General features: G+C 54.2%; 1 protein-coding gene across 1 annotated transcript; it reads left to right on the top strand.

Annotated features, from left to right (window-relative positions):
• The first annotated feature begins 523 nt into the window (after positions 1–523).
• Positions 524–13,436, top strand: TGME49_280700 (arginine decarboxylase). The gene is made up of 10 exons (XM_018781864.1): positions 524–1,197; positions 1,401–1,487; positions 3,379–4,081; positions 4,326–4,455; positions 5,451–6,292; positions 6,723–7,118; positions 7,613–8,032; positions 9,145–9,311; positions 9,509–10,118; positions 10,609–13,436. The coding sequence occupies exons 3-10, from the start codon at positions 3,380–3,382 to the stop codon at positions 11,017–11,019; spliced, it is 3,678 nt and encodes a 1,225-aa protein (XP_018637206.1). The 5' UTR covers positions 524–1,197; positions 1,401–1,487; position 3,379; the 3' UTR covers positions 11,020–13,436.
• The last annotated feature ends 113 nt before the right edge of the window (positions 13,437–13,549 follow it).

Here is a 13,549-nt window from a genome sequence, read left to right as displayed (position 1 = left end):
TCTATTTCTCTCTATCTGTTTCTGTTTTTCTACTTCCATCTGCTATCTATCTATACCTATACCAGTCTATCTCTGTATATCTTTCCATCTATATCTATCTCTTCCTACCTATCTATGTCTCTCTCTCTCTGTCTGTCGTTACCTATCTATGTCCTCATCCATCTGTCTATCTATATCTCTCTATTTGTCTGTCTCTCTATAAATATCTGACTATTTATCTGTCTGTCTATATCTGTCTCTCGAGATCTACCTACCTTTGTCTTTACTACTAATTCCATCTGTCAGCATATATCTACACACAAATAATTGTTGATGTATCCTTCTTTCTGGACATATCTGTGAGTGAGCCAGAGGCACGATTTAGTGTGAAACTGAACGTGGAAAGAAAGTGAAATGTGTGTGTATGCATCCCTTCACTTGGAGACGAGAAGTCTCCGCCAAAAGTCGAGCAGGTGACAGCTGATCAGTCCTCTCAGAGTCACAAGACCTGCTGGCCCGCATGAAGAGAGAAATGTTTTCCTCTGCGGCGAGAGCTCCCTCCTGAAAGACTTGCACAGCTGCTGATGCAAGAGAGGCGTCGTTTCTGTCACTTTCTCGCCGTCGAACATGTCCTGTTCCTTTCAAGTCCCGCGTCGATGAAAACACGGAGAGATCACAGCTTTCGATTCTTTCGACAAACGCGCTCGAGTCGAGGCATGAAAGAGAGTGAAACTGGAAGTTTTCTCGTCGCAGACGCGCGTCTCGACCACGCGAAGGCGGTCGAGCACATTCTCGGCGGGCGCGTTCGTTCCCTTTGGAGGGTCGTCACAAAGAGCGGCGAGAAAAGACGAGTTCCCGAAGATCAACTCTCGCAGTTTAGAGCGTGTGGTCCACGGAGATCGTTCGTCCGTCTCGCTCGCGTTTAACAAAGAAGGAAGCAGGACTTTCTGCGGTCTCGCTCTGAAAAAAGGCACACTCCCCGCGAAAGGAAAGTCTGTTTCCCGGGCCGCGGGAGAGGCGCTTCCGGACGCTTTTTTCTTTGGAGGTGTCACGTTCGTGCTTTTGGCGGGTGCAAACGCTTCGAAGAGAACGAGGAAACGAGAAATTGACAGGACTCGACTTTCTTCGGATTTGTTTGCGAGAAAGTTGACCGACTCTGCTCAAAAGAGCACGCTGCAACTCAGCCTCAGCTCACCGGATTCTCGCCCAGCGCCGCAGGTGAGTCGAGGACTCGCGAGACTTTGAGGAAGAACTGGCACTTTTTCGCTGTCCGAAGGTCTTTTTAAGTCTTTTCATGGAAAGGAGGAACTCCTGCGGTTCTGGCGCGCTCTCTCGCGGCGCTTGAAACGGCGCATCAAAATCCGTATTCTTCCTTTTCGTGACGCGCTTGTCTCCTCAGTGCCATCTGTGGTCACTTGCAGGTCACCCTTCGCGTCGTGCATGGTCCGCCGCGGCCAAGGCTTCCTGTAAAAAGGTGCTCCTTCTTCTTCAAGTTCTAATTCTGGAAGGTAAGTCTCTTGCGCGTGGTGTGGCTTCCAAAAAGTATTTCTTTTGGACCTGAATGGAGCCGTTTTTCTGTGAGAAGTCTCTGCGCACGAAAGACTTCGCTGCAGTGACGACGGACGGAGGTCGGGCACACCACAGACTCCTTTCCTTCGTCGTTTGAGGCGGCGCGTTTCTTGTCAACCTCGAGATGTCTGTGGCTTTATGTCAGTCTCTCTGTCTGGACCAGCTGGTACTTTTCGGTGTCCCGGCGTTCCTCAGTCTGTCTGCGGCGTTTCGCAACAACGCAGCCGGCGCGGAACGACGTTCCAGCTGAGTGAGTGGCGCCAGGCATGCTGCGATTTTCCGTGGTTTCTCCACATTTTCAGCAAGGCGCCATCGTTTTTCTCGTCTTTCGTTCGCCTCCGACACTTGTGTGCTCTTTCTTACGTTCTGCGGACGACAGTCGCTCTCTGAAACGACTCAAGTTTCATCTTCGCGCTAGTCGAAAGCCTGCTGCGGCGTGACTGTCCACTCTCTTTCTCGAAACTCTTTTTATTATTTCGTTCGCGCTTCCGAGCCTTGCGAAGCCTGTGTCGTTGTCCTTCGCGGTACGACGGGATTTCCTCGAAACTTGCTTACTGCTCCTAGGGCCAGTGTACCGTCTTGCGTCGAGTTGCTTGGAACTTCGCGCGGAGGAAACGAAACATCGCCTTTCTCTCGAGGCGATTGCTCCTCGTTCGCTCGCGTTTGCCCTTCTTTTCTCTCGCGTTTCTGGACGGTTTCATTTGTCTTTTCGCGACGTCTCTACTTGCACTCACTGGAGCTCCTCGAAACTCTTGCACGCTTCTCTTTTCTTTCGCGACAAAACTTCGCGAGATGCGTCTGACGAAGTGCGTTTCAGTGCCTAGAGGGATATCAGGAGGTAGTGAGGTCTTCTGTGAGGACGCAGATCGCCGTTTTCCTTCCTCTCCATGACCGCGTCCACACAGACTCAAAGCTACTTGCGTTCGTTCCACTTATCGTGGCAACTCTGTTCAAAATAAACTGAGAAACTCGGGCACCGCGGTGAGCAGATTCTCGTTTCGCCATTCCTTGCTTGTCACCGCTGTCACAGCCTGTGTGTCGATATTTTTTTCTTGCTTCCTCGCGCAGTGGTGTCTCCCTTCCTCGTCTCTTCCCACCGTCTCTCGACTTTCTCTTTTCTTCTTTTCGCCCCTCTGATCCGTGGCGCTCACACACATGCGCTTCCTCGGCTTATGCTGCTTCCAGAGTCCTTTCTTCTCTCTCTCCCTCGCTTCTCTCTTCTTGCTCTCTTCTTCGGAAGCTGCAACGCATGCAGATGTTCCTCCAAACTCGTTTGCTCATGCATTCGTGCGTATATCTGTACGCGCCTATACTCTGGTTTCCTCGTAGGTTCTTCCTCCATGCACCTGCAGCTCGCTCCACCTGCATGCGTTCGTCTTTTTGTGTTTCGTGGCTTCCCTTCTGCCATCGCCACAACTCGAGGAACTCACGCATGCATGCACAGACTGGTCGACGCACAGCTCTGTCGACATGTAGGGGGATAGATCTAGATCCGTAGACTTGTCCTGGCAGGTCGACATACACCGAAAAAAAGAGGACGAACGGCCTAGATCAACATAGGTAGATTTAGACAGAGATGGAGACCTCTGGACGGCCGTCGATGCCCAGAGAGGCCGAGGTGGAAAGGGATGCGTCTAGATGGAGATCAGGGTGTGTGCTTTTCGTCGCTTGTGTGTCAGCGGACGCGAGGCAGGGGAGGGACCCGCGCGTATCTGCGTGGACCAAGTCAACCAGAACATTTGCGCGCGTCGTTTTCTTCGCAAATGGCGACGTTTCGACTCTTCCGTATTGGTCTCGAGTCGTTCCGTGGTGCGCGTTTTTTTTCTGCAGCATGTTGGAGAGGCGGGGGACTCTCCGGTACGGCGCCGCGCGTCGTCTGCGTCAGTTTGGATCGCGCGACAGCATTCTTCTCGCTCCTAGCAGTTCGCGTTCGATGTCGACTTCCGGCTTCTTTCTCCCTGCTCTGCCCGGAGAGCGTTCACTCTCTGGAGACTCCGAAGCGCCTCAGGACTTCGACCTCGAAGCTGCGCTCCGTGGTCACTCGCGCAATCCGGCGCGGGTCTTCCCCGGCGAAGGAGACAGAAGAGACGGCGGAGACGGGGGAGAGAAGAGAGAGCGAAGTCGAGGTCGTGGATCTTTGGGGACACCAAGGCTGTCCCCGTCTTCGTTCGACGCTCGAGAGGACTTTAGCGGACTCAGCGGACGCTGGGGACAGAGAGAAGACGGTTTCGGAAGCACTGGTGCATCCGGACGGCCGCCCTGGGTGGGGAGGAAGAGTCGCGAAGGAGGACGGCTCGCGGAGATGACGGCTGCTCTCTCTGTCGCGACGGAAGAGGAGTTCTCCGGAGACAGAGAGCAGACTCACGGGTGGCTGACTAAAGCCGAGACGGTCACTCAGGGTGACGAGGACCTCGTCAGTTCAGAGACAACCTACATCGCGATGCTGCGCGAGGAACTGTGGCAAGCTCTCTCGGCTCACGTTGCGATGTGGAGACGAGACAAAATCGAGGCAGGCCTCAACTGTCTCGAACAAGTGAGTGTGTGAATCAGCAGCGATCGGAAACAGAGACGAGAAAACGCGGAGAAGAACGACGCAGGCGCAGGCGAGAGGTGCAGAAGAAGAGACAGAAACGGAGGGCGCAGTGTAAAGTCTCCGAAATGGAGGCATGGGGAACTCCAAAACGGAGGAACGGATGGGGGGCAGAAGGCGAAAGGAAGGGCAAGACAGACAGTTTCACGATCTCCAGTCTTCGCGTTTTCTCTTCTCTACGACGCAGATCGAGTGGTTCTGGGGCGTCGAAGGCATGCACAAAGTACAGGAAGTCCGCGCACTCGTGAAAGACAATAAAATGGACTCTGCCGGAGCCGTCATCTCCAGCGTCACTGCCTCCATGTCCTCGGTCACAGGTAAAACAAGTGAATTGCGGGGGCCAGAAAAAAGAAAAAATCAAGCGAAACATGCCTCTTCTCTCTGAAAAGCATACACTCTGAACACCACTCTCGCGACGACGTCTGATGCGTCTGCGCGTCTTCTTCGACATTCGACATCTACGTACGTCGGCATCCACCTTGCGATCTCCATTCCGTCCACCCACATAGTTGCACACACATATATAAAAATGTTCTACATATATATATATATACATATATGTGTGTGTATATTGTCGATTCGTTTGTATACATCTGTATGAATGTGTGTATATGTGCGTGTGTATATGTATATTTCGATTTCCACGATATACCGCATATCTCTTTGTACATCTAGGCACATACGTTGCGACCATCCCTGTATACAGATACAAACAGACAGACAGACATGTACCGTGTATATGCATATACAACACATACAGACGTATACCACGTATGCACCATTTTTCCACATCTCTACACCTATACTTCTATCCATATACATACATGTATACATGTAGATATATGTATATATATATATATATGTATATGTATATATATATATATGTATATATATATATGTATATATATATATATATGCGAATGGGTGTCTTTACCAAGGGAGAGCCGAAGCCTTTTTCTGGATGTCGAAACGCATGTGTGTTTTCTCTTCCCCCGTCCACTTTGCCGGTAATCGGCATGGACCGTGCACTGGATCGTTTTTCTGTTCATTTGTGTCTCAACGTGGAAGTCGCCGTATATGTACACACAGACTTGCGTCCGATCTCCCGTCTGTGCGTCGGCGTTCGCCGAGCTCCGTTCTGGCGCGCGTTCTGTCCATTTTCCGCCGGACGCTGGATCGCGTCGGCAGATCCGACGAGGAAGACCGGCAGGTGCGACTCGGCGGCTTTCCCGTGGTGCTGCGGAGTCCGTTTTTCGATATGCCGCCCGGCGCTGATTGTCCGCGACGCGTTGCCTGGATGTCGATGTTCCAGGGAGCATGCAAGGACGCCAGCACTGTTTCTACGTTCTGGTGGCGGTTCCGCCGTACACGTTCCGGAACAGCGATCACCGAGTGAACTTGGCGGCGGAGTTGCGGAGAATCGCTTCGAAGGAGCAGTCGCAAGACTCATCCCTGGTGTATCGAATCGTGGAGGTGGACAGCATGCGTCGCGCGCTGCTGGCGGCGATCGTGAATCCGGACATCCTCGCAGTCGTCGTTCAAGACAATGTACCCGTCGACCACTCACATACTTCGTCGCATGCGCTGGTCGGCTTCGAGGCGTTCGTGAGAGGTGTGGAGATGTTCGTGGACGCGCCGGTGGCGCAGATGCGCGCAGGCGCTCCTGTGCTCTCCACCTTCGTTCGGAGCGTCTCGCGGTGCAGAGGCAACGTCGACATCTTCTGTGTCTGCACTGCGATGGGCCTGGCGAGTCTCGAGCCCGTGACGCACCTGGTGAAGCGCGCGTTTTTCCCCAACGACGATCATTCCGACCTGCACGAGGCGATTCTCGCGGGCGTCCGCAGCAAAATGCGTTGTCCCTTCTTCGAGGCGCTCCGGCGCTACGCCGAACGCCCAATCGGCGTCTTCCACGCCCTCGCGATCTCGCGCGGAAACTCGGTTCGGCGCAGCAAGTGGATTCAAGGCTTGATCGACTTCTACGGAGTCAATCTGTTCAAGGCTGAAAGCAGCGCGACCTGTGGAGGCCTCGACTCGCTGCTCGACCCCCATGGGTCGCTGCTCGACGCGCAGAACCTCGCCGCCAGAGCCTACGATGCCAGCTACGCGTTCTTCGTCACCAATGGCACATCGACCTCGAACAAAATCGTCCTGCAGGTGAGCAGCGCATGAAGTCCCCCTCCCCCCTCTCCCCACACAGACACACAGACATACCAAGGAAGCGAGGAAACGGGCTTCCTGGATTTCGATCTCAAAGGCAGACAAACAGAGCAACACAGACAGCCACACCGTCTCGTGTGTCTTCGGGAGTCCGCGAGACTTCTCTCTGCCCGCCGTTCTCCGGCGTTCCTGCGCCTCCTGTCGCGCTCTCGCTCTCTTTCGTTCCTTTCTTCCTCCATTCTCCGCCTGCTCTCACTGCACCAAACCGCCTGCTCTCACTGCACCAAACTGCCTGCTCTCACTGCACCAAACCGCCTGCTCTCACTGCACCAAACCGCCTGCTCTCACTGCACCAAACCGCCTGCTTTCGCTGCACCAACGCGCCGGTCTCGCGTTCGATCCTTGCCGCTGCGCGGATCCTGAACAGGCAGTGCTCCGCCCCGAGGACGTCGTTCTGGTGGACCGCGACTGTCACAAGTCGCACCACTACGGCTTCGTCCTCGCCGGAAGTTCCCCGTGCTACCTGGACGCGTATCCGCTTCACCGCTTCTCCATGTACGGCGGAGTGCCACTGGACTCGATCAAGCGAACGCTGCTCGCGTACCGGGCAGTGGGCCGCCTCGAAGAAGTGAAGCTCTTGGTGTTGACGAACTGCACCTTCGACGGGATCGTCTACAACGTCAGACGCGTCATCGAGGAATGTCTCGCCATCGCGCCACACCTCGTATTCCTCTTCGACGAAGCTTGGTTTTCCTACGCCATGTTCCATCCCATCCTCAAAACGCGCACAGCGATGCATGCTGCAAACGAGATTCGCAGAGACGTAAGAGCCGTGGACTCGAAAAAAAACAGGCCCTGCGACGACTCGCCTCGGTCGCAGCCGACCGCCGCCGAAACCCGAGAACTCACTCACATGCTCGTCTGTCGCTCTCTCTTTCTCCTTGAGTCGGTTTCTGACGCGTTTCCTCTCCTCTTTGCCTCTCCCCCTTCGCGTTTTCTCTCTCCTCCCCCTTTCCTTCTTGGCTACTTGGAGGGTACTTCGTATCTGAGGTCACACGAAAACGATTCTTTGCGGTACACTTTATCTTTCCTTCTGGAGAGTGTGCTGTGTGCGTTTTACATGCCTTCGACTTGCGTTTCAATGGTGCCAGCAACCTTGCAGATGTTGCGACCTCGCATAAAGTTGCTTTGCGTCTCGGCCTCCCTCCGACGCTTCCGCGTTCGCAGTCGTTACTTCTCCGTGTCTTCTTTCCTTGTCTCCTTGGCTCTGTTCTCGCGCGGATCCGTCTGTCTCTTTTTCGCGCGCTTCCTGCGCAGCTGATGGAGGGTCGCTATCACCAGTTGTTCGAAGACCTCGTGGAGACGCTGGGAACCGACGACTTGCGTGCGGTCGACGCGGAGACGCTCGCGAAGACGCGACTGGTGCCTGATCCGCGGCGCATGCGCGTCCGGGTGTACGCCACCCATTCGATTCACAAGTCCTTGACGGCGCTTCGGCAAGGAAGCATGATTCTCGTGAACGACGACTTGTTCGAGTCTCATGTCCACACAGCGTTCAAGGAGGCGTACTACACGCACATGTCGACTTCTCCGAACTACCAAATTCTCGCGACCCTCGACGTCGGTCGGTCGCAGATGGAGCTCGAGGGATACGGTCTAGTCGAGAGACAAATCGAAGCTGCCTTCTTCATCCGCAGACTTCTGACTCGGGATCTCCTCGTCCGAAAGTACTTCACAGTGAGGCGAGAAAAAACGCAAAGGCGAAACGAAAACGCGAAGGCGAAAACGCAAAGGCGAAACGAAAACGCAAAGGCGAAACGAAAACGCGAAGGCGAAATGAAAACGCGAAGGCGAAACGAAAACGCGAAAGCGAATGATTGAAGAGCCTTTTGTCTCCGGTGAAGGATGGCCCTCGCCGCGAGCTCCAGAGAGCGCACTGTACACGCACTGCAATGAGAGCGTTGAGCGTCGGACTCGACTGTCTCCAAAGTCCACGGACGGCAAACGCGTTCCATGCCGGTCAGGCTTGAGAACGAAAAACGCAGGTCTTCCGTGTACCTCGACGCGTTAATTCTCTCAACGTTGATAGACGCGTGAACGAACGGCCACAGCAGGCGTCGACTTCGCATTCTCTTGCCTATATTGCCTTGCATTTTTAACGGATTTAAACAAATCTTAAAAACGTAAAGTGTCTACACGACGTTCACAAACAGTTGCTGGAAGCTATTCATATGGTCATATTGTATTCGTGTCACTGCGCTCGAAATTATATTTGTATTCATGAGGAGCAAATAAACTCGTCTGTACGAATCTGCATTTAGAAACGCATGTATGCATATAGATATAGAGAGATAGTAATGCATGACGTTGTTTATGTAGGTGCCCATTCGTGAAGGGAGGATGGGTGCTGCGTCCTCCTTCTCATGTGAGAACGCTGCGTTTCAAAAGATGTCTTCATGCGAAGGCATGTGACTGTGAAGATCGCGTTTTCTCTGTGAGCATCTGAAGCGCGTGTAGATGAACGCAAGGGTGGAAGGCGCTTTGTGGCCAGATGCTGGAAGTGCGAATGGAAAGCGTAAAGATATCTTGGTGAAAAACAGGGACTTGGTTCCACTCGAGAGGGGAGAAACGCGGCACACTCGTCCACCTTTTCTCTCTCTCTTCCTCCAAGAGGGAGGTCTCTCTCTGCCTTCTGGGGAGTTCTCGAATTTCGTCGAACTTCGACGAAGTTCCTTGTCTCTTGTGAATTTCGAGACACCTCGAGTAAACGCGAGGCTGGGGGTCGGCGAAGGCGAAGAGAGAGAGGAGTCTAAAGTTCCGACAAAATGTTGACTGTTTTGTCTCATCAGGTTCTCTCGCCGCGCGACATGATTCCTTCTGCAATGAGGAAACACAGTCGAGAGTTCCTCGGAGAAGAGGCTCTGCAGTGCGAATTGACCCTCCAAACTCTGGAGCAAGTATGGCTTTCCGACGACGAATTTGTGCTCGATCCGACAAGAATCACGCTCTTCACAGGGTACGTTCTTTTCTCGTTTTCTCTGCCTTCCCTCTCGACGCCTCTCTCTCTCCCTCCACGCATGGGTGATACAGACGTCTTTTTTCCATTACCGCGTCTTCACTTTCTCTCCCTTGTTTCATCTTTCTGTTTTTCTCGCCGGGACGCCCTTGTCTCCCTGCGACTGCGTCCGCTCTTCGTTTCCTCGTTTTGCGTAGGTTGTCGGGGCTGGACGGCGAAACGTTCAAAGTGAAGTGGCTGATGGACAAGTACGGCGTTCAGATCAACAAAACTTCGCGCAACTCGGTGCTGTTCATGACGAACATCGGCACAACGCGGTCGTCCTGCGTATTCCTCAAGGCGTGCATTCGGAGCTGCGCGCAGGAACTGGAGATGCATCGTCTCTTGAGTTCGACGCGAGAGCTGGAGGAAGTGAACGACGCAGTGCATGGACTCGTCGAGGAATGTCCGGATCTGCCGCACTTCTCCGCCTTCCACCCTGTGTTCGCGAAGCCGGCGCGCGTCTGCGAAGCCGCTCGAGAGAACGCCGCAGCGGAAGAGCCGACGGGCGCGGCCGCAAACGCCAAAGGAGGAGACAAAAAAGGAGACGGGAAGAGAGAGGCGAGTGTGGACGGCGAAGACGCACTCGCGTCGCTGGTGAAGGATGGCGATTTGCGAGCAGCCTTCTATCTCGCCTACGACGAAAACAACGTCAGATACTTGTCGCTGAGAAGCGCGAAAGAAGCGATTCTGAAAGGGAAGCAACTCGTCGCAACGACCTTCGTCATTCCCTATCCTCCAGGATTCCCTGTCGCTGTCCCCGGACAAGTAAGGACCCAAACTCTTGGAAAGCGCCGCATGCTCCAGTCTCCAGAACGCAGGTGCAGTCTCCTGCTTCTGCATCTGAAGAGCAGTCACAGATGCGACGTGAACGAGGTATATGCATAGGCGTGCAGGCATGCAGCTGTGTAGGAGTTTTGAGGGAAGAGACCTCGTTTCTGTGGGTGTCTAGGAGACATGTGCCGAGTTCGAGCATGGGCCAGACTTCGACAGAGTTTCTTGTCTTCTGCATGCAAGGAGTTTTGCGGAGACGAGGAAGCAGCGTTCTCTGATGGTCGCGGTGGGGACTCGATTGGGAGACGCGTAAGCCAAGAAGAGAGGAAAGCGGTTTCGCGGCCTCCACCGCAGGGCGCTGACCATGTCATGTGTACGTCCAGCCGAGCAGGGCGCTGCACCAGTGCACCTCTGAGGCCTCGTGTCTCTGTCTAGCTTGCGCGACAGGCGCTGTCTTCCTCGAACGTTTTCTCTCGTTGCTCAGGTTCTGACTGTCGCGTTGGTCGACTTCTTGCTGAAGCTGGACGTCAAAGAAATCCACGGCTTCGACGACAAACTTGGGTTTCGTCTCTTTAAACCGGGAGTCTTGACTGAGAAGCTTCGCGAGCGGCAGAGCGCGGGCGCGTTGCGAGGAACTTCCGTCGAGCAGCGTCTTCCTCCCGAGACAGAGACCGTGCATGTAGCCGTTCGTCCGCCGACGGCAGGAACGCCTCAGCTGTCTGAAGAGAAAAAAGACGCGAGTTCGAACGGCGTCGTCGCGGCTTCTGCTGACGACCCGGACTCGAAGATCAGCGAGAAATCCGGAAACTCGACGAATGCCACCCGAAACAGCGACGCCGCGAGTAGCCTTTCTTCCCGCAGAGACGACCAAGAGAAACGAGAGAGTGAAACCTGACGGTAGGAGGGAGAGCGAAGGAAAGGGGAAGCGAGGAAAGAATCTCTGGGCTCCGACAGACGAGTTGAGAAAGGTTCGCTGTTCCGCCCAGAAAAGGGCATCGCATCCTGCTAGAAGAGTTCACAAGCGAAAAGCAGGGAAGGCGCGCCGTAAGTTGAAACAAAGGAGGAAAAGGACGACTTCTCGAAATGCGACTGGCTCAAGTTGTCGCCAGTCGCGTTCAGGTGAGATCGACGTGGAAGCCTCGAGAAAAAAAAAACCTGAACGACTTCTGCTGCGTCTGATCTCGTCGGGTGGCTCAAGTATTCTCACGCGACTCCCAGGCGTATGCGGGTGTGGACCGGCTCTGCTTCTTCTGCGCTCGCTCGCCAAGAACAGGACTGTTTCTCTCTTCTGAGCAGCGCGACATCCTGGAAACGCGACCTGTGCGCCACCGTCGCACGATCTTTTCCTTGCACCTCGCTTTCCGCGTTGCTCTCCCAGTTTCCCCTGTGCCTTCGCTCCCCACACGGTTTCCTAAGGTGTTGAAATGCAGACTCGACTGTGGACCTGAACGTGGAAATCTCGCGTTCTCTCCGGAGCGACGCCTCGACACAGACGCGAGCGAGTCGAGACCCGGATGCAGAGACGGAGAGCAGCGGTCGCTCAACCGTTCGAGAGGCAACCTTGTGGTGTGAGCGCCAAGCTCTGCGACTCACGCACAAGTCCAGACTCTCTGCGCGGCGTCCTCGATGTCCTCCCCTCACTTGGCAACTCCACTCGTTCCCTCGAGGCGCGGTCTCTGCGAGTGAGGCTGTGGCGGAAGCATCGACAAGAGCTCGAAGAGGGGAGGAACTGCCTGAAGGCCAGAGAAGAGAATGTCGAAGAAAGGGCAACTGGAGGGAAGCTCTCTCTGGGAGCACCGCAAAGTTCGAAACGTCTCCGCAGTTTTTCGAGACGAGAACGTCTCTTGTCTTCACTGAGATCGCTCTTCGCCCGTACACACGCCGTCCAGGCGTTTCCGTTCTCCGAAAATCTCCCTTTTTTCGCGAAAAAAAACAATCGTAATCGCGAGCCACACTCGAACTGCGACGACTTTCAAAAAAGTTCAAGTCTGTGCGTCACTCTCCGCGCCGCTGGGAGTTCGGCGTCCTTCCTCCTTCTTCTGTCCAAAGAGAAGTCATTTCTCCCTGCGCGGCGTTCTCACGGGTCCCCTCTAAATGTGACAGAGCTCATGAGACAGTGAATCTCTCTGTAAATACAAAAAAAAATAGTTACAACTATAGATATCAGTGGATCTACAACTATATAGATCGATCTCTACATATATATATATATATATATCAGTATATCTATAAATACATATATAAACGGTGTGGGACTGCTGCGTTTCTTCTGTCCGGCAAAGACTTCTGTAGACGCGGCACTCTTGTCCAGCGTTTCCACGCGGAAAGCGCATGAAGGGCGTGGAATGTGCGATGCTTCGAACTTCCTTTCCTCGAAGACTCCCCTTTCAACAGACGGAAAGGTGCATGCTCTGAGACTGGTGTTTTTTGCCTTCTTTTCCACACTCCCGCGTCGATCTAATCACAACAGCTGTTCCTCCAGAAAAAGAGTCTCCTCGGTAAGCACGCCAGTGTAAACCGAGGAGACAAAAGCTTGGCCTTGGCAGCCACTACATTTCTACTGGTTCGTTGTTCAGCGTCATTCGCCAGTTCCGCGAAACGCCGATTCGTTCTCTTGCCAAGTCAGATGGGTACCTGACTCCGTGGATATGTGCACCAGCACCACCAACAACATAAGCCTTTCTGACTTTCGTTCTGCGAACTCTCGCTGCTTCTCCCTTTTCTCCCCACACACCGTCAACCACAAAAACTGCGCGGAAACGAAAGGCGAGAAATGCTCTCGCCTCGCGCTGAAGAAGTGACTCTCCCCGAACTCCTGCCGGCCGACGACCTCCCGCGCGTCTTAGCAAGCACGGGAGTTTCACACTCTATGGCCCCCCCAGAGTCCGCGCTTCAGTCTCTGCCTCTCCACGCCCTTCTCCTCTCGACAGGAAAGCCACAGGCACACAAACGCACGCCCACAAACTTGCCTTTTCAACTGCTCTGCTTTTCGCGTTTGTGACACCCGCAGGCGCAAGTGGACGTCCACTCCGAGGACTGCCTGGGAACGAGCCTCGCTGCCGCGAATCTGAGCAAGCCTGTTTCGTCTCTGTTTACGGATGCATGTGAGAGGAAATCCCTCCAGACGGCGCGAGGAATGTCCTTCCTCTTTCAGGTACTTGCTGTCACCCCCTGCGGCCTCGCCTCGCCTGCAAGTTCGGTGAACTGACGAACCGTGTGTCTCAACACAAGGAAGCCGGGAAGAAAGGTGAGGAGCGCGCCACCGCCTCCAAGAAGGAAGTGAAAAATGGGCATTTCAGACGCCCGCGTCCACTTCCTTTCAGGAGAGAGATGACTGGAAGGACGAGAGTGAAGGAATCCGTGGAAAACAAGCAGGACGAGCAGGCTGGGGTGTTGCATGTGCAGAGAGTGAGCAGCGCAGCCGT

This window comes from Toxoplasma gondii, chromosome VIIa, assembly GCF_000006565.2.
Source record: "Toxoplasma gondii ME49 chromosome VIIa, whole genome shotgun sequence".
NCBI lineage: Eukaryota > Apicomplexa > Conoidasida > Eucoccidiorida > Sarcocystidae > Toxoplasma > Toxoplasma gondii.
Note: the sequence above shows the minus strand (reverse complement) of the source record. Positions and strands in the feature narration are given on the sequence as shown.